The sequence below is a fragment of the Dendrobium catenatum genome, unplaced genomic scaffold (assembly GCF_001605985.2).
Source record: "Dendrobium catenatum unplaced genomic scaffold, ASM160598v2 fragScaff_scaffold_1434, whole genome shotgun sequence".
Lineage (NCBI taxonomy): Eukaryota > Viridiplantae > Streptophyta > Magnoliopsida > Asparagales > Orchidaceae > Dendrobium > Dendrobium catenatum.
The window spans coordinates 404,604-424,893 of NW_021319896.1; the positions used below are offsets into that span (position 1 = coordinate 404,604).

Genomic DNA, 20,290 nt, shown 5'->3' on the forward strand with positions numbered 1-20,290 from the left:
AAGACAATTAATTAAAAAGATTTTTAATGTTATAATGAGCCACAGTAAATAATAAAGTTTAGATGTTAGATAAATAAATAGAGTAGTTTTAAGTATCAGATATGTAAAACCCCCCTAAATCTTTTATTTTAATGATTTTATTTAAGATAAAAAAATAAAATCAAATCATTTCTCATAAACTATCTGATTTGACAGAGGTCATACATAAACAAGCATGTTAAATCTAAAAACACTTAATGCTTATTATTTCATCAACGGCATATCTCACATTTTCATTACTATGACAACATAACAACGCAAAAAATCCATAATTTAAAAGTTTGCACACAAAATTTCACCAGCAGATCACTATTAACCACCAGTTAGAATCCTCCTAAAAGCTACATACATATTCACACACATTATACATACATACATACATACATACATACATACATACATACATATATGAACACCCTTGTTATAATTATTGGGGGTTTACATACATATCAACAAAATCTTATTGATAAACTTTAATATTTACTTGTATAATATCATAATATCTTAATCACATCAAAAATATCAGTAACTTCAACTTATCTAAAGCGAAGTACATATTTTCGTGTATATATTTTGATGTGATTTAAATATTAGCGCATTATTATGATATGTATGTGAATCCCCCTATAATCATAAAGATAGAAGCATCAAAGGGTTGCTCGTTAATCAATATTTCTCTTAACCAGCAGTAATTGCATGGAGTCCTAACCTGCGAATATGTACATCCATTGCTTGAATTCCATCGTTGAGCTCAAAAATACAAATATCACCCACTTGTAAATGATTAGCTCTGCAAAAGTTAAACCACCCATGGCTCAGAACTGCACGCCCATCCACCCGATGCTTGATATCAACCGACCATGATCTTCCAGAAGGATCGCGTAGTGTTGTTTTACTTAATTTTGCTGCATCATATTCTTTTAGAACACGCGTTGGAATATTCTGCAATGTATGGAACATAGAACAAAATCTTCATGGACATACAAATACATATAGTAAAACATGAAAAATTCTATAAGAAAAATAGTGGGATTACATCAGCATCTCATGATACGATCACTGTTACAAGCAGCAGCGGTGATGACACCTCAATTCCACGAGAAATCATTATGTGTGGACTGTGGACGTCGGACGCAGCTTTACGTCCAGAGGCGAATCAGGTGCAGCCACGTCTGTGATACCGAGCAGCACCGAGCCACGGCATTGAGTGAAGTGGTGATGTGGCGCATTTTGGTTGGCCTTCGGACCGCACAAAATAATTTTTCCTTCTTAGGCCGCAACTGTCCACTCAGTTAACGACGTCTGTGAAAAATACTACAAGGACGGTAACTTTTTTATTACTCCTTAAAACAACTTTTGAGTACAAAAAATTAATTTTTGCACTAAAAACTACTTTAAGAAGCAATAAGAGAGTCGTATCCCAAACGAAGCTTATAATTGCTTAACCATGAGTTTTAGCAAGCAAGAACATTCCATCACACTTCAAGAAACACACCACCTGATATCAAATCTATCCACTTCAACAAATTCCTTAAACATACTGCCCAAAATTCCATTGCCTCTTATTTCCAATTGCTTTCCAGCTCGCATACCAATCCACTCACTTCCAAGCTTTCTAAACACCCCCCGCACTATTATCGTTCCTTCAACAATATCATGAGCTCTTTGAAGAACCCTCCAGCTTTCCATCAATTCGCCCAATCATAAATATTCATTGCAAACAAGTAAAACACCTATCCAGATTTGACCCTCTAATTACCCACGTTTTCAAAAGAAAACAATTGGAACCCCGTCCAACAAATCCTGCAATCCGATACCAAACGTCCTATAGCACCAACACTTTTTGTCTCCTATCTTACTTGTTAAAAATAAGCAAATGATATTTTTGGGTGGATTACCAAGCACTAAGTCAAGCTATCATGCCACATCAATTTTGTATCCCAATCATAATAGACAAGATGCTTGACAAGTTACATGGATCTTGTTATTTTTTTTCAAATTGGATCTTAGCATTGACAACCATAAAGTTAGTTGCACTTGAAGACATCCACAGAATAGCATTTCAAATACACAAATACCACAACGAGTTCACTTTGATGCCTTTCAGCCTCATCAATGCCACCATTATGAATAAAATTCATCAACCCCAATTAGGTAATTTGATTTTTTTTAATCATATTCTTGTCCATGGCAACACATTGTCCCTCCCAAATCTAAATTCAAATCAGCCATCTTTCCCTAAATAATTCCCTCTCAAATCCAAATTCAAATCAGCCCTCTTTCCCTAAATAACCCTTTCTAATTCACTTTCAAATCTGAACTAAAATCAGTCATCTTTCCCTAAATAAATCTTCCTAATATTCTTCCAATCAAATCAGACCACTTATCCTAAATAAACATTCATAATTTCCTCCCAATCAAATCAATCTTCTTTCCCTAAATAAAACTTCCTAATTCTCTCCCAATCAAATCATCCGGTCTATCAGTACTCTCCTCCCAAAGGCCCACCTCGTCCGCAAGGTGGGAAGGCGGCTCCTTCATCAATTTTATCATCATCACAAACAATGAGCATTTGAAGAATTCAATCCTTACACTTGTGCCATGATGTATACCTCTCCTCACATCTGAAACATAGCCTCTTTGCCCTCTTTTCTTGTAACTTAGTTTTTGTGAACATCTTGAAGTTTTCCCTAGGTTTATCTTCTACAGCCTTCTCAGATGTTAAAAAGGAGATGGTCATCCCATACAAATCTTGTGAGCTGCTGCCTAAAGCCCCTCTCCCCAGGTGTCTCTAATCCTCCACTAACTGGGATAGCTTTGTAGCCGCTCCCAAATCATGAGGCCTCATCACTCTAACTGCCGCTAGAATCTCTAGTCTAAGCCCTTTCATAAAGTTCCCCTCCAGTACAATCTCCAAAAGCCGATCTAGCCAGTTAGCCAGGTGCACAAACTGCTCACGATACTCCACCATTGTCCCCTTATGTGTCAAGGCGAAGAACTGCTCATAGAAGTCTCCTCCCCTGTTGGTTCAGAAATGTTCCAACAAGCAGTTGTCAAACTCCCTCCAGATCCGTATGGGTCGCCTCGTATCCCTCCACTAGTACTACGCCAATGCTTCCCCACCAAGCAAATGTTGTCCACCATCAATCTCTCCTTCTCCGTCAACTTATTTAAAAATACCTCTCCACATTGTATATCCACTCGTGTGCATCATCTCCCTAAAAAATAGGCATCTTCAGCTTCCTCACCCTCGGATCTTCTGTGTTCCCCCTGTTTCCTCCATAATTTCTCATTCCCCAAGGGGGATGGTTCCCCCCAAGTGTCCCAATCATCTCTTCTATGCTCGCACCCAAACCCTTCATCAATATCCCACCTTCTCATTTCAAATTCGGCACCCCTTGGATCATAATGAGTTGTTCTCCTTTCAAATTCAGCTCCTCTCATTTCAAATTTAGCAACCTTTCAGTCATAATCAGCCCATCTCCATTCAAATTTCACCCCCCTCCTCTCAAATTCAACACCCATTCGTACATGCCCGACCCCCTCACGCCTCTCCCCATACCCTCCACCCAACTCCTCCCTAGGAATAGGCTCTAACCGAGGCATTCTCTCTTCTATCTACAAAATCCCCACCTCATGATCTTCCTTTCATCTTGTTGGATTAGTGTTTCCCCCACTTCCTTAGTTGTTGGTGGCTTCCCTCGCCTTCAACAATGCTGTCTTAGGTTGACCCTTGAGCAACTTATTCAACATCTCCTTCAGGATGAAAAATATCCTATAGATCTTCTCGTGGACGGTTGAAATTTGATTTTTGAAATCTGAAAATTGAGTTTGGAGATATGAAATTTCAAATTCCAAATTTCAATTGTTCGATCTCTCCTTCCAACACTCCTACCTTTCTTCCCGCCATAGGCACCCGGATAAAGGCTCCAAACCGCAAAAAAACAATAATTATGGTTTTCAAATAGTAGAAATCGCACTTTAGAGAGGAAAACGAAGCAGAAATTGGTAAGGAAAGGCCTCAATTTCAGCCCAGAACACCACTATGATACCAATTTGATAGGAAATAGATACAATTTCCTAGAAATTAGTGAACGGCAATAAGAAATTAGGGAGAAGAACACACCAAAACTATTTTGAAAGAAAATAACAAGATATAATTAGATCTTTAAATGGAGAGGAAGCTCCGACTCTCCAAATACCTAGCCGGCAGCTAGAGTCCTCACAACCTAAGAAATTCTAATTTCAATAAACTCAAAACATAATCATAAAATCATCCAATTGTTAGCTTTAAATAGGCTCCCCTAATTCTCTCCCAAATCTGAATTCAATTCAACTATCTTTCACTAAATAATTCTCTCCAAAATTTGAATTCAAATCAGCCCTCTTTTCCTAAATAAATCATCTTAATTCCCTTTTAGATCTGAATTCAAATCAGTCTTTTTTCCCTAAAAAAATCAAACTAATTTTCTTCTAATCAAATCAGTCCTCTTTCCCTAAATAAACCTTCCTAATTTCCTCTCAATCAGATCAACCATTTTTCCCTATATAAACCTTCCTAAATCTCTTCCAATCAAATCAGCCGGTCTATCAGCTAACTTCTTCCGTCTTCGTTGCTCCAAATGTTTTATTGGCCAAGTTCAAATTGATTACCTTAGCCACACTATTTTGAATGAGGGCGTACGCCCAAATGAAAACAAGATTAAAAGTTAAAACAAGACAAGATTAAAACAATTAAGAACTGGCCAACTTCTACTGCATTCAAAGTTTTGCATGGCTTCCTCGGCTTAGTGGGTTATTACCATAAGTTGTTCCAAAATACATGCATGTCGCCAAGCCACCAAGAAACTTGCTGCAAAAGGATGCCTTTCAATGAGATCGATGCTTATTAGCAATCATTTAGTCGATTGCAACATGCATAGTCTAACCCTTCACTTATCACCTTATCAAATTTCATTAAGCTCTTTGTTCTAGAGACAAATGCATTCAGCTTTAGGGTTGGCGCAATTCTCAATCAGGATGGTAAACCAATCACCTACTACATCAAAAAAACTCTCTCCTTGTATGCAGCAGACCTCCATCTATGTACGAGGAACATTCACAATCACCGAGGCTATCACTAAGTGGTGAAAATATTTCCTCAACCCAATCTTCACAATATTCGTGAGCTCATGAAGCAGGCTATTCAAATGCCTGACTAGCAACGTTTCTTACTTAAATTACATAGGCTTACTGTTAGACCGGTCCAATGGACCGGTCCAGCCGGTCCACGCGGGACCGGCCCAGCCACAACGAGGCGGAACTTCCGCCTCCCGTTTCAGCCGCACGCCTCCTGGATCAAACAGGGCCGAATATGAAGGTTTTTGAATGGATTGTAGGAGGGAAATTGAATGTAGGGCTGTTTAGGGAATTTCTTTTGATTTGTATGCATTAAATAGTTGATTTTCCTAGGGTTTGAGTATCTTGAATTTGACAGAAATTTGAGATCTCTTAGATTTAGGTTTTCTTTGGGCTCTTGGCGTTGCCAGAGATTTCGGAGAGATCGATCCTCCTCTCGAATTGAGGATCAATTGTATCTTGCTATTTTATTCACCTTCTAAGTGGAATACAAGTCTTTTCTTGAGTTTTCTCTCATATTTTCCCGGACAAGTGCTGTTTTCCTGCTGTAAACAGCAGATTTCTGCTGTTTTCCTGCTGTGGACAGCCATTTGGCTGCTGTTTATTAGCCGGTTTGGGTTAGGTTTGCTTGCGAACTCAGAGTACTACCTTAGGGTTACTTGCGAACTCAAGTATATCCTATCACTTACTCAAGTTGAACGGGTCATAATGACCTTTTTTGTAGTTAGTTCGAGATTCATCATATTTGTTTTTGGTAAAAGTGATATCTTTCCTAATTAAAGAATGCTAATCAGCATTATCAATAAGATGATTTAAAGAGAAACTAAACTGTATAATGAAATAGAATTGAAACAACATATCCACTCACCAGATTGTACTTTCGGGATTTTAAGAATATAGAAGCAAATATTGCATTTGTTCTAAAAGATCTTTCAGCTTTGAGAACCTCTTGTTCGCGTTTCTTATTACCTGCATGGCATATCATATCAATTAATTAATTCTAGAAATTTCGTTCACCTTCAATATTGGAAGCCTGCAGAACAAGCTTAACGCTAAGAGGAACTCATTGAGATATTATCATCATTATCATTATCATCATCATCATTATCATCATCATATGTGACAACCATCAATGAGTCTCATATGAAGCCATTTAAGAAAAAGCTGAGATTTACGAAGTTAACACCCTCAGATATGGGCAGGCCTAGTGTACATAAATCCAGAATGGAGCTTCATGCACCAAGTACACCTCAGCCTTTATGATTTATGGAATCCTCAGTATTGCCAATAAAGTATCAGGGAAACAAACAGTATAATCATTTAAAACAATGAAATCAATATTGGCACTGGTAGTAGATAAATATAAAGCTCATACAAGCCGACAAAGGCATATTTTTTCCGTCCAGTACTCAAGGAAGAATTTGTGATGTGTATAGGCACAGCGAAAACATAGAACTAAAATTAAAAAGGAACAAAAAAAAGGGGGGATGCAAACTAGTTTCATATAAATTATCAAGATAGTATGCTTTAAAATAAGAATTGTGTTCCATTGTATGAATGGAAGACAACCAAAACAAGGACTTTGACATGGTTATGCATCAACGAAAATATTAGTTTTAAATTACATAAATTCAATTTAGCTATATAATGAGAACACATAATTATAAGAGTTTAAAATAAGACTGGTTGATAGTCATTAACATCGAGAAAAAAGATACACTGGTTAATAGACATTGAATTCTTAAAATTTAAGATATTTGGCTCTTCTACAAAAGAAAAATTCGTTATAAGACTACAGCACATGCAATTTATCTAGAAATTTTTCATTGTTCATCAATGCCTACTAACATCTGAACCTTCATGTAAACTATAACACATAATGGTGATGTACTCCTGTTGACCTAGTTTTCATCGTGCTCGAGCTTGACCATTGCACACACACCTTTGGATAGCTTCGAGTCTCCTAGTTTGACCATCGTGGTACTCACATACCCGACAATTTAAACTTGGATTTTCCGATTAGGAACACTTCCTAGTCGTGCATATCACCCTTGTTTTTTCTCGCTCGTGCGCCTTGCCCAATTACAATTGTCGCTTTATCGTGTGTGCCTCGCCACGATCGTGATCATTGCTTGATCATGTGCGCCTTGCCTCGAGCACGATCTTCGCTCATGGTGTACAACTCGCCATGATCGCGATCGCCGTTTGATCATGTAAGACCCATTAAGATTATGATCGTTGATTGTGCTTCGCGTCATGATTTATAAATTTTCTTTAAATCACAAATTTACCAAAATTGATTTTGACGATATTGACTGGGCCAATCAATTACCATTGGATTCGATTTTATGAGAGCAATTTAATTTAAGAATTTACATAAAATTAATATCAATTATATATATATATATATATATAAACAAAAAAAAGAAAAAGATTATTTGGTAAATTGAATTAAATCTGGTACGTCTCTTAGAATTTCCAAAAACGCCAAGGTAGTTTTTATCACAGTTCCCTCTCTGTTTCAAAACTTGAAACTCAGCATTTTTAAACAAAAAATTAAAGTGAAAAACTACATATAAATCTCTAGAGCAGTATTTCACGGCGACCATTAGTGACCTCTTCCTCCAATCGACACCATCCACCTTTGTAGCCCAAGCCTTCACGCTAGTGACACTTCATATGAGAAGAAATAACTCTTATTTCAACTAAACCGCCTCATCCGGAGGCAACCCATTGGGATTATACTTTGCAACATTTATGATATCAACTAGTGGCAGTTTCAAAGGAAGGAGTGTTGACCTCTAAACATATTCCATGATCAATCGAGTGCATCTATGAAGGAAACTAACAAATATATCTCTTATCGGCGACATCGAGACACTTGGATCGCTATCAAAATAGCTCAAAACTTCATTTGATCATGAAAAATATCACATTGATGCACTCAGAACATCGAATTTGCTGAGAAAAAGTCATTCATGCAAAACTCATTAAAAAATAATGATAAACACAATTTTTGGCATGCTACATAAATTTACACAAAAATGCAAAAACGACTTTCAATAGCTAAACGGACAACGCCGATGTGATCAGGGCATCAAATTTACTTAAAGAGAGGCTTCTCATGTTCAATTTGAGTGAATATAATTGAAATCAACAAACTACAAACAAAATATTATGCAACATTGCCTGAACGTCGTCCATTCGCAAAATGTATTTCGTCGTTGTGTCCGGAACATCAAAATCATTTAGAAAAGATTGTAATATTGCTTGGGCCTCTGCAAACAAAAACTTGAAAATTGCACGAGTTTCAGGGCAACGACACGAAGATCGAAAGCATTGCACCATGATTGATGCACGCACATATGTGTTCTTGATTAATATTACTTCAATTAAATTCATAATTTCTTCATATGAATATGTATATAATATTTATAAAATCATATCTCTAATAAAATCGGCTCATCCTTGCTCTACACCCTATTCTGCCACTGTCAGCCGCCCAATCCTGTAAAAGCACAAAAATTATATAAAAAAATCCTAACCTAACCTTTTCTATCCTCACTCCCTTTCTATTTCTACTTCACACGAACTGCTCACAACAGCTCTAGCCCATGCCCCATTCGAACTCCCTGACGTTCTCCACCTCTTCATTTCCAAGACCGATCTCCTTCTCCCTTCTCCCCCTCAAACAGCCCACTCAAACTCCACATCTCAACAACCTGCTACAGCCACCAAATGCAGCAACTCCCTCACGACACTTCACCTGCTTTACACGCTACAGTTCACTCTTCTCCTCACACTTATACAGTCGTTTTCCTATTCTTCTCCTCACGCTTCTACAATCTACCCCTGCTCCTTCCTTAACCTCACGCACAACAACACAACAGCTGCCTGGTCTCCCATAGCCGAACTCAAACATCTCAGTTCAAAAATCCAACAGCCCTCCTCAGCTACCCAAGCAAACAGCAGTTGATCTCACCACATCAAACCGAAATCCCTCTTTCCTACCGAGCCAGTAGCAACACCTTTCCTCCTATACACTAAAAGAGCAAGGCCCAGCTTCTCCTCACTTCTCCTACCAAGCCCGCTTCTAAAGGCCCATAACATTTCTCCCCTACCACTTCTAGTAAATACTCAAACCACATTATCTTGCATATACCTACAACCCAATATAAACCAAACCCTTCAGCCAACTTCCTTCCTAACTACTCTACAGCCAAGCAACTATCCCAACTTCTTTATTTCTCTCTAACAGAGAGTTCAAATTCAACTCCACCACTCTCCTATCCTCTCTAACAGAGAATTCACATTCATCTCCTCTCTTTGCCTCTCTATTATTATTAGTATTAGTTTAAAAAAAAAATAGAAAAAAAAGTATAAAAAAAAAGAAAAGATGTGTATTGCTCTCGACTCCGCCGTCATCACCTCGCACTTGCCAAGGTATAATGCTCATTAACCTCAAAAGCTCAAATCCCATTGTTGATGCTTAGGGTGCAATGAGCAACCCTCTGTAAGAGTTTTTCATGACACGGTAGGAGGATGTTCGAAGGCCATGTTACCAGCGAAGCGGGTAGGCACTGTATGCACTTTTCATAGCATGACAGAGACACTCTTAAGTACTCGAACACACTTTTATGCCAGGAAGAAAATTTGCAAGCTTTCATGCAAGTACTTTAAAGACCCATACACATTTTTCATAATGTGCTGGGAACCGGAGCTAAATGAACCGGACCTAAAGGAACCAGAGCTAAATGAACATTTAAGTTAACTTATAACTAAATAAAATTCATAAAGTTATTTATAATTAAAATAAACATAATGTCTTTATGCCACCAAATCTGAAACAATCATATAAGCTTACAAAAGGTATTTGTAGGGCCCTAAATGAAATCTTATGCACACTCCAATGACAATCACTTGCACAAATGATAAAATTTAAATATTCTTAAAATATCCCTCATGCATTAAAATACAAATTTTTAAACATATGTATGTTGCCTCCATAAGTGTGCAGCAATCTCGGGAGGAATGCGACGACCCTGAGAAGAGTGCCACAGCCTCGAGAAGCATGTCATAGTACTGAAAAACATACATGTTAATTTAAAAGAAGATTTTAATCCCCACATGTCTTCCGACAAACGTGCTAAATTTGCAAACGCCAATATCAGAGATACCTACGCGGGGTCTAAATGCTCACTAATATAAAATTCTATTTTCAAACTAAGCACCGACGGCAGGAAGGGGTGGCCGGGGCTAGGCTGGAGCGGGATGGGGTAAAATGTCATTTGGGAGGTGTTGGTGTGGGGAACTATGGACGGGCGGCCAGAGGTAGGGAGGTTGAGGTTGAGCCGGCGGTGGGGAAGAGAGGGGGAGGGTCGGAGGAGATGAGAGGAACAAAACAAAAATTAAAGCTGCGAACCTCGGACCCTTCCAAAGGTTGACGGGTATTGCGATTGCCCACACCTTGGGTCTTCCTTCTTCTCTCAAACACTCAACATGGAGGGAGACAAACAAAACTTGGAATTGTATTAATCAATCATCATCCCACAATACGAGAGAGCTAGCCTATAAATAGGCCTCATGAAAACAAAAATATCAAAGACTAAAACGCCCTTAGGGCTACAACACCACATGACCACCCCCTAGGGGTAAGATGGGAAAAACAAAATATAAAATAAACTAGTACATAAGAAACATCAAAAATAAAATAAACTCCATATCGTAGCTGTTGATCTTCCGATGTCCTCATGAAAAACACTTATAGGAACCAAGAGTTTCCCTAACTGAATTTGAAACTCAACACTTTGCAAAAAAATAGAATTGAGAAGAACTAGGAAGAATAACCGGAAATAAATATTTTAATTGATAATAATGGAAGGAAAACAACAAGACATGATGGATCTTCTATTGGAGAGCAAGATCCAACTCTTCCAAATCTCTAGACGCCGCTAGAGCCCAAACAAAATATAAGAACCTCAACTTCAGCAAACCAGAGATAAAAAAACAACCCTAGAGGTTAGAAGTAATTCCCCCTTAAAACATACTATATTTCTCTTTAATTTCCAAATACCCCCTCAACTTCAGCAAACCAGAGATAAAAAAACAACCCTAGAGGTTAGAAGTAATTCCCCTTTAAAACATATAATATTTCTCTTTAATTTCCAAATACCCCCCTCCCCCTCCCCTTTTTTGAATTTTCCCTCCTAAATCCTCCTTAATCCCTCTTCATTTGGCTTGTGGACCCCACCCTCAACGGGGGCGGGTAGGGCTGGGGCTAAACCTTTGTTCCGCCTCCTGTAGACCAAAGCCGGTCCCTGTTGAATCGACTGGACCGGTCTAATAGATTGTTCCTGACATTTCCTTACCTAGAACCATAAGTTAGCAAACAATAGAAACAAAATAATTAGGAATCACACTCTTTGATACATGTTCTACTTACTAGACACTATGTTAGCTACCTGACACCATTTTTTGTTACACCCTCACACTAATTGGGTTAATGTTTGCAGAGGCGAATACACACCATTCACTCCTAGGTTAGGTAGCATTGGAAACATATAACATACCTAGTATATGATTCCAGCAAAAGTAGTGATTGAGCATATTGAGCTCAACACACTAAACATGGACACGTGGCTTAGACACATACATTGTCAACCTCTAGCCTTTGCTGACGCTGAGCATGTCATGCCCTTTTTTGAGTTTGAATATAGTATAGGATTTATACCCAATGATAGATAACCTAAACATAGGTTCACCATACACTTAGGCGCCTCCTTTATCTAGTCAGTCTAGGATGAGTTCATCTTCCTTTCCTAAGGGATGATGCACTTTTCACTTTCACATGCGACCAGGTGAATCGACTGAAATTCTTTACCTATGCAGAATATGAATCTAGACTTCTATTTTCCCTACCACAGTGAGAAGATAAATGGGCCTTCTTGATCACACGTGACCAAAATGTAAGTCCCCTCTCGAAATCTTCTCTATCACATTGAGAAGATTTTCGAGCTTACTTGATGGCATAGAATCAAGCTATAAGTCTCATCTGTTCCATCATTACACATCATTCCATTCCTAGCATCCCCTCAAACACATTGAGGGGATATTCAGGGCTTTGGTCACTTCTTTGATGTCTTACCTACTACATTGAGAAGACAACTAGCTTTTATTGGTCACCACACGACTAAGAATTAAGTCACACTTTTGACATATTCTCTATCACATCAAGAAGATTTTCAAACTTGCTTGATGCCACAGAATCAAAGTATAAGTGAAAACTTTTCCATCATTTCACATCATTCCATTCCATAGCATCCCCTCTACCACATTGAGGGGACACTCAAGATTTCCTTCACTTCTTTGATGTCTTCTCTACCACATTAAGAAGATATATGGACTTTCTTGGTCATCACTTGACCAAAATGGAAGTCTCATTATTGACATCTCCTCTACCACCTTAAGAAGAACTCTAAGCTTGTTCAATCACACACAATTGAATTGCAAATCCCACTCCTTAAATGTCTCCTCTACCATAGTGAAGAGATATTCAGGATTTTACTCATTGGATGTCTTTTCTACCACATTGAGAAGACGTCTACATCTCTCATCTTAATCACTGTCAGTCATCGCCATCAGCCCCACCACCGCTGCTTGTGACCATGGCCAACCTTTACACTAAATTTATTTTACTTAAAACTAAACACAAAAATAATCTCCCACATTTGTTTTACATTAAATTAAATAACTCTAAAACATTTCAAGTACACGACATTTATTTTACACTTCATTTTATCATGCATTTGTCTTTCAACAACCAAACAACCCCTTAATGGAACGTGTTAATTCCCCTTTGATTTTGGAGAAATTTCACCATTTTTATTCCTTGGATTTTGGAGAAATTTCACCTTTTTTATTCATTGGAGCATAGTTCTTTCCTAGGAGAAAATTAAATTCAAGATAGACAAGATTTTCTCTATGTATATGCATTTTAAATTTATTAAGAATTAGTTATTCTTTAAGTTATTTTTTATTTTCACCGGGGTTATTATCTAATACGATCTTAAGGGTATATTGAACTTTTAGCTGTCAAAAATTTTCAATAAATAATCCCTTATGCTTTGTTAAACATAGACACAAAAAGAGTTAAATGAAAATTTCCTGCATCACATATTTTGGCGTCCTAATCTTCTTTTGTTCTTTGAACATTCTTTTAAGGTTCAACATCTACAACTTGATTATTCATTATTTAGTATCTTTTTCTTTTGTTTCTTTAAATTCCAGATTAAATCTACCTGAACACTTTTACACCGCCTATCATGAATCATAAACATAATTTTAAGTAGTGTCGCCAATCTTTCTAGTTGTTGAGTTGAGTTCTCAATTCTAGGGATAAATTTGGGTAATAACTAATGTCATAAATGAAAACTTCGAATGTACTCAGAACAAGTGAATAACTCAATATATCATCATCATTTTAACTATGACCTCTCTCCATCCCTTTCAACCTGTATTTGTGACGAACAAGAATGAAAGGGTAAATCAAATGGGGAGTACCATAAAATGGTGTGTAATCTTTGGTTGGCCTCATATCCTGCATTGGCAAGCTCAATGAATTGGGCAAATCTGCCTAGTATGATCAAATTCTAGAAAAAAAGCATCTAATGGGATCTGGAAATCGAGCATATAAGATAATTCTTGCTAAACGAAGAGAGCTGAAGGATGTGTTGTCACTTTATGCTGTAAGAGAACTGACGGCTCACGGCATGTCACACTCCTCCGCCAAAGGATGTTTATGACAAAAAATAATTCTCATAGGTTGAAACATACAAGGCAAGAAAAGGGTCCAAGCGTAAATGTCACTAGCATAGTAGGCAGAAAGTGATATTAAAAGGATAATGTTTTTACCAGCCCTTCTTAAAACTCCTGCAGTATTTTGCTTAGCTCGAAAAATATGAACATGTATTGCCGTGTCTGCTTCAAGAAACTCGAAAACACAAACATCCCCTTCTTTCAAATGATTTACATCTCTAAATTTAGCCCACCCTTTTGCCATAGCTACACGTCCGATCCAGTGAGCTATTCTTACAGGCCAGGACCTCCCCTTTTGATCTTGAAGGATGATAGCTTCCATGCTTCCAAGGTCACATTCCCTCATAAATGAAGCAGGAATAGTCTGGAAACAACAACATTGTTTAATCAATCTTTTTTTGTATCATTGTGGATGCATAATTGGATAAACAAAGATGGCAATGAAAAACATAATACAATAAATATTGACATTGCATCTGATAAATCCTTCTCAATTTCTAAAAATGGTTCAAGAATTCAAGATTGACCTTACTGCATAGCTATATATTAATGGGATCCATAGGCAACAAATCTAGCCATGTACCTTCCTATGAAGTCATAAGCCATGTGTTTAATGGAAGCAATCAATAGAGGAAAACGATCAATTTTGATAGAGCAGAAAAAGAGTATCATTCTTTCATAAACAACGCAACATCTAGAAATAAGATGTTTCGATTTCTGACATTTTGGAAATATTGACATTGCACCTGATAAATCCTTCTCAATTTCTAAAAATGGTTCAAGAACTCAAGATTGGCCTTACTGCATTGCTATATATTAATGGGATTCCTAGGCAACCAATCTAGCCATGCACCTTCCTATGAAGCCGTAAGCCATGTGTTTAATGGAAGCTATCAATAGAGGAAAACTATCAATTTTTATAGAGCAGAAAAAGAGTATCATTCTTTCATAAACAACGCAACATCTAGAAATAAGATGTTTCGATTTCTAACATTTTGGAAAAATATAAATGCTTTTGGAAGAATAAAAATTAGAGAAAAGAGAGGAAAAAAGATAGAAATGAAGCATGAGAGAAGATTGCTTTCAAAGGCTTCCCTCTAATTCTCTTGAGATTTCGTTTTGTTTGGATATTTTTTGTATAAGATAAATCAACCAAGCAAAGCAAACAAACGACAAAATGGAAGAACCAACCAAGTCAATTGTCATAAACGTATTCTTCTAAAATATTAAATGCAGTGTACTTTGATAAATCTATAATGAAAATATTTAACCAGTATGCTTGTCTTTGCGCTTTCATGAGTTCAAACGAGTTTTGTACCTTTCATCTTTTGAAAAACTTAAAATTCCATAAATGATTGCTAATAAACACTCGTCCAGATAACTACAAGGTAAATGTTTGCTGGATGTTGATTTTATTTCGAACATCTTTCAATCCCACTCCCTCAAATAAGATCCGATTCATTTGGTGGAAAGCTCTTCCACTGAAACTTTTAATCCTTTTACCACAAAAAAGAGTTCATGTCTCCAATCATTTGCATATCACGTAACCATTATAATAAACATAATTTCTAATGGAAAACCAACCAGAAGAATCTACAACAATGTAAAGAACAAATCCTCATAACAGTTGGTTGTCGCCCTTAAATTGTTATCCAACCGCATCTAAATGCCAAAGTTTGCATGCAAAATTTTTTAGAATGTGCTATTGTTGAAAGCTACTGTTTGTCGAAGAAAAATAGGCGTGAACCTCGCTCTCACAAGCTTAAGGTCCCCTATTTCCTTGAGGTAGATTAGATTTAAAATTTAACCAGATTTCCCCTGAGAATAGTGTCAGGGTTTATTAGATCTGATCCTACTTCCTATGAGCGCAAAACCCTCATAGTTAATTACCCATTCTAACGCGTAGAAGAACATTCCCGATTAAGGATGAAATTATATTCAGTCTATGCATAAAGTGTATGTGTGTGCAACAGTGTGAATGCTTTAAACACTTGTTGTAGGGGATGAAGGTAGACCCGATCAAGATCTCATGGTTCCGTCATCCCGGGAATCATAGGTTTCAGTCTACCAACACTAGCCACCATTGATTGTAGTGCCTAGATAATCTGATTAGCAGCCATGGATTGCCTCCTCTTAGGGATCCCGAGTAGACTGAAGTGAATATGTGTAGGATGTTTGGTCTGGGTTGGGACTTGTGACTCCATTTAGAAGTTGCCCAAAGTTTAGATTTAAATTGAGTCTTACGGTCCCATTTAGAACTTTCCCATATGATTGAATTTGGGTAGGGGCTTACGACTTTCTTTTGAAAGTAACCCTAATGAAGGGTCTTACGACCTCTATTAGTGGTGGCCTAAATAGCGAGTCTTACAGCTTAGCCCTATAGACTAAGATGCTCTATGATTTTGGATGTTCAAATAGGTCCTATGGCTTCTAAATTTAAAAGCTATCTTACGACGGATCTTACGACCTACCTCTGTAAGCTAAGTGACCCATATAGTGGATCTTACAACCTAGCCCTGTAGACTATGATGCCCGTAGATGGGTCTAGGATTATGTTATTACCTAGACATTTTTCCTTAAAAGTTGGACTTACAACTTTCATTGAAAGTGGCCGATTTGTGAGTTTAGGGTTAGGTTAGTTTTACCTAAAGATTTCTATTAAGATTGGCCTTACGACTTCTATTATAAGTTGTTGGGCAAGAGGTTTAGGGTTAAGTTAGTTTTACCTAAAGATTTCCCTTAAAATCGGTCTTACAAGTTACAACTTCTATTAGAAGTTGCCCAAACTTAGAACTCAATCACGAAGGACCTCAAACATCACAATCTTATATAAAAAATGCTTTCAAAACAATAAGATTCAAAGGAATAGGTAGTAAATCGCTTTTTTATGAGTGCCATATTTCACATTGAAATGTAGAACAATCCATATTTTAAAATAGCACAGGAAATAGTTAGTTAAGCAAAACTATGATGCCCTAGTCTACAATGTCAATGTATTATTGTTCATGAGAACTACTATTCATCCTCTCCGAGTGTTGGTTCACAAATTCACAATAAGATTCAAAGAAAGTAATGTTACGATAATGATCAATTTTCAAACAAAAATAAAATGAAGATGCGAGAATAACCAAACTAAATATCCCAAACACAAGTCATGCAAGTTGGTGCGATTCTATGCGATTCACTACGTCCATGGCCGCACAAAGATAAAATATTTAACTAAGATTCATAAGAGATACATAAAAGAGATTATACTTTATATGATTAAAGACGAAAATATTACTCTATTTATGTTAACAATAGAGAGGGAACACAATCATTTTTTGTAAAGAAGAAAGCTAGTCATGAAGAGTATGACATTAATGTTTCTTTTCCTTCTCTCTTCACTTCTCAGGTACGAAAGATTATTCCTCTCTTCTCTTCTCTCTTCCACTTCTCTCCTTTTCATTTGTTTGTGATTGTGAGATACCTTAACACAATGCAACCACTTCTATATATAGTACTGAAGAAATGGTAGTTAATAAGCTTGAGATTGAAAGCCTCCATCTTAGTAAAACAAGTGTGAATTGAGTTATGTAAACACTATTGCAAAAAACTTAAGTATGAATGAATCATAAATTGACAGCCAATAAACTTAAAAAAATCAAGATTAAGTCTTATCAAAGGTAGTTAATAAAATGAGACTCTAAACTTAACAATATAACATTTGGAGTCTGAATTCCCAATGTTCCAGCTCAACAATCATGCCTGAACGATTTTATATGCAATGCCTCCTTATCATCATTCATTGAGACTAACTCAGGCTTTACAAAACCATAATTTTTAGCAGAAATATTTTTTGAAAGCATAATAGCAAAAAAATTTTGCTTCTTTAATTTTAAATAGCTAAAATGCATAAACTTCAAGCAAGCTATTTATATAGAGGTGCTATTTTGCTAAGTGAATAATAACATGATTGTGACAAAAGAGAGTGAAGCCTTTTTCAGATTGTTTTAATTCTTTCAAGAAATTTTTCAGTCATACCATCTCATTGCTAGCTTTAATGATCATTATGAATTTTGCTCCATGATTGATAGTATGACTATCTTCTAAAATTGTGACACCCAAATGATAGCGATACTGCCCAACAGGAAGATGTATCCGGTAGTACTTATTCATGTATTTAGGCTTCCTCCTGGATCTAAATTAATTTAGCATAGTAATTCCAAGTCAATTCTTTTGAACTTAAAAGAATTGTTGATCATATTTTTAGATGGCGTAATATCTATTTGGTAGCTTCTTAGTGCTCTTTTGATGGATTAGACATGTATATGTTGATTGCTCCCAATGCTTGTATAATATCAACTATTATGCAAATCATTAAATATATAAGAGATCCAACAACAAATGCATAGAAGATTGTAGCAAAGTGCTCTTTCTCCTCTTCAATTTTTTTCATGTGTTCCTTAAATAATCCGAAAAGAGTAGTTGTAGAAAACCAATTTGATTCGAAAAACTGAAGGAACCCTAAAATCACAAAACCCTAATCACGCCGACAGCACAAATCGCCCGTCTCCCACCTCTGTAGGTCTCAATTTAAGAGGAGCAAAGTCAAGAAATCACACTCAACCTTATCTCTCTTCCCTCCTAAGCCAATAATAGGGATCCTTCTTTGTCTACTACCTTGAACAAAAGCTTCATAACCACATGCCTCTCCCTGCTCCCCTCACAAGTTTGACTCCAATAATGGTGAGCTTCATCTTCCTCCTCTTCTCACTTGAATTTTCCTTCTCAATTTTTCTTTTAAAAGTATATTTCTCTCAAAGCTATCACTTTTCCCTTCAGAAGCGTTCTTTGAGCTCACCATCTTTAACATTGGAGATCTAATTCACATCTTCTTCTCCACTTTTTCCCTCACTTAACTCATAAACATAGATCAACCTAAGTTATTAGTTATAGTTAATTTTAATTTAGCCTTCATTTTAATGAAGCTTTATAATAATTTTTATGTTTAGGCTTAATTGTGTTAGTTTTATCCCGTAATAATGATCATAATGAATTCGGTTAAATTTGGGGTAATATATGCGGAATAAGTTACACTTATCCGATTTAGCAATCAATCTGTAATACTCTTGTAGCATTCCAAAGTCAGAAAAAAATTTAGCACCGATAACTAAAAAATTATTTATAAAAAAAAACAACAAACCATGTATTCCTGACGAGATCTTCTATACGTTGCGATGAAAAAAGGACGGCTAGACTTGAAAGACCGAGCAGAATTTAGAGCGCTCTCATTGCTGAACACCTTTAACCCTCCCAGTATAACACGCCCATTTAGGATTTCCCCTAAAGATCCAAAGGTAAAAAGACAATAGAAACAAAAATGAGGATCAAAATCTTAAGCGTAAGCTTGCAAATAAAACTATTAAAACAAGAGGAACTCACGCCTCCGTCCTGGAGCCCGAATGAGCGCGGTACTAGTCTTAGCTGGTACTTTTTCTCTTATTTCCATCTCCTCTTCCTGCTCCACTTTCATACTAGCAATAGGATCTACCTTCTCGCAACCAGTGATCCCGTATATCTTCACATCAAACCCTAGATCGCCATCATAAACAAATAGCAAAAATTCCCCCAACTGAATGGAGAGATCGGAAACAAAGCACTCCCATCCTTCCCCGAAGAACAGATTTTTGCCCTCCCTCCTCAACATCACAGCCCATCGCCGCCCACCCCGACTCCTGAGCACCGATTTAACCAAGATTTCCCCGCTAAGGTGCTCGTGGAAACAGGGAGGAATCCGCTGAAAGATAGAAAAGAATGAGAGAATGAAGCAGCTCAGCTGAAATCTAGGTTTTGAAGGAATCGAAGTATACCAATCTTGTTTGGAAGTCCCCGATCATGACTTTGAAGAAAGAGTCTCTCTCCCAAAGCGGTTTCTCCATGGCCAGCAGCTCCTATGGAAGTGAAGAGAATGAAACTGGGAGAAGAAATGAGATTTTAGAGGTGGGAATGACAGAAGAAGGGTTCGCGCCATTTTAAAGCGGCGGTTGTCGCGAAGGAAAACAAAGGACGGTGGAATCCGGGAGTGGAAGCGAGAGTGAGTGGAACGAGGAAGGGGCTGGCTTTTATCGTCTAGCCGTTAGCAGTTAATAGCCGTAGGAATATTTCAGCTGACAATTTTTAGAAATTGTTAAGACTTATTAAAAAAAACATGAGATTTTTTTTTTTTAAATGGTTAGGGTTCATGTCAAAGTCTCCAATTTCTCTTTGGGCCAATAAAAATATTTATATATAACGTTTATATTCTAATTTTGCCTTCTCCATCTTAATTATTTTATAC

At 37.0% G+C, this 20,290-nt stretch overlaps 1 protein-coding gene across 2 annotated transcripts; it reads right to left on the minus strand.

Moving 5' to 3' along the window:
* Positions 1–243: 243 nt before the first annotated feature.
* On the minus strand, positions 244–20,081 carry LOC110097767 (putative B3 domain-containing protein Os03g0621600). 2 transcript variants are annotated; one of them, XM_020824320.2, is made up of 6 exons: positions 19,824–20,078; positions 19,396–19,750; positions 19,157–19,296; positions 14,068–14,335; positions 6,026–6,126; positions 244–981 (listed from the first exon to the last, which is right to left on the minus strand). In XM_020824320.2, exons 1-6 carry the CDS (start codon positions 19,890–19,892, stop codon positions 718–720), a joined length of 1,197 nt encoding a protein of 398 aa, XP_020679979.2. In that variant the 5' UTR covers positions 19,893–20,078; the 3' UTR covers positions 244–717. The 2 variants fall into 2 exon arrangements, with proteins under 2 accessions (XP_020679979.2, XP_028555868.1); XM_028700035.1 differs by lacking the exon at positions 244–981 and adding an exon at positions 1,022–1,341 and having other exon boundaries at positions 19,824–20,081.
* Positions 20,082–20,290: the final 209 nt, after the last annotated feature.

Bases quoted from the DNA above. Each gene is read 5' to 3' on its own strand.
- LOC110097767 (XM_020824320.2), bottom strand. From the start codon at position 19,892: ATGGAGAAACCGCTTTGGGAGAGAGACTCTTTCTTCAAAGTCATGATC. The intron at 19,751-19,823 runs GTATACTTCGAT...TCTATCTTTCAG, and splicing joins GGGACTTCCAAACAAGATTG to CGGATTCCTCCCTGTTTCCA. The intron at 19,297-19,395 runs GTGAGTTCCTCT...TTGGATCTTTAG, and splicing joins TCGGGCTCCAGGACGGAGGC to GGGAAATCCTAAATGGGCGT.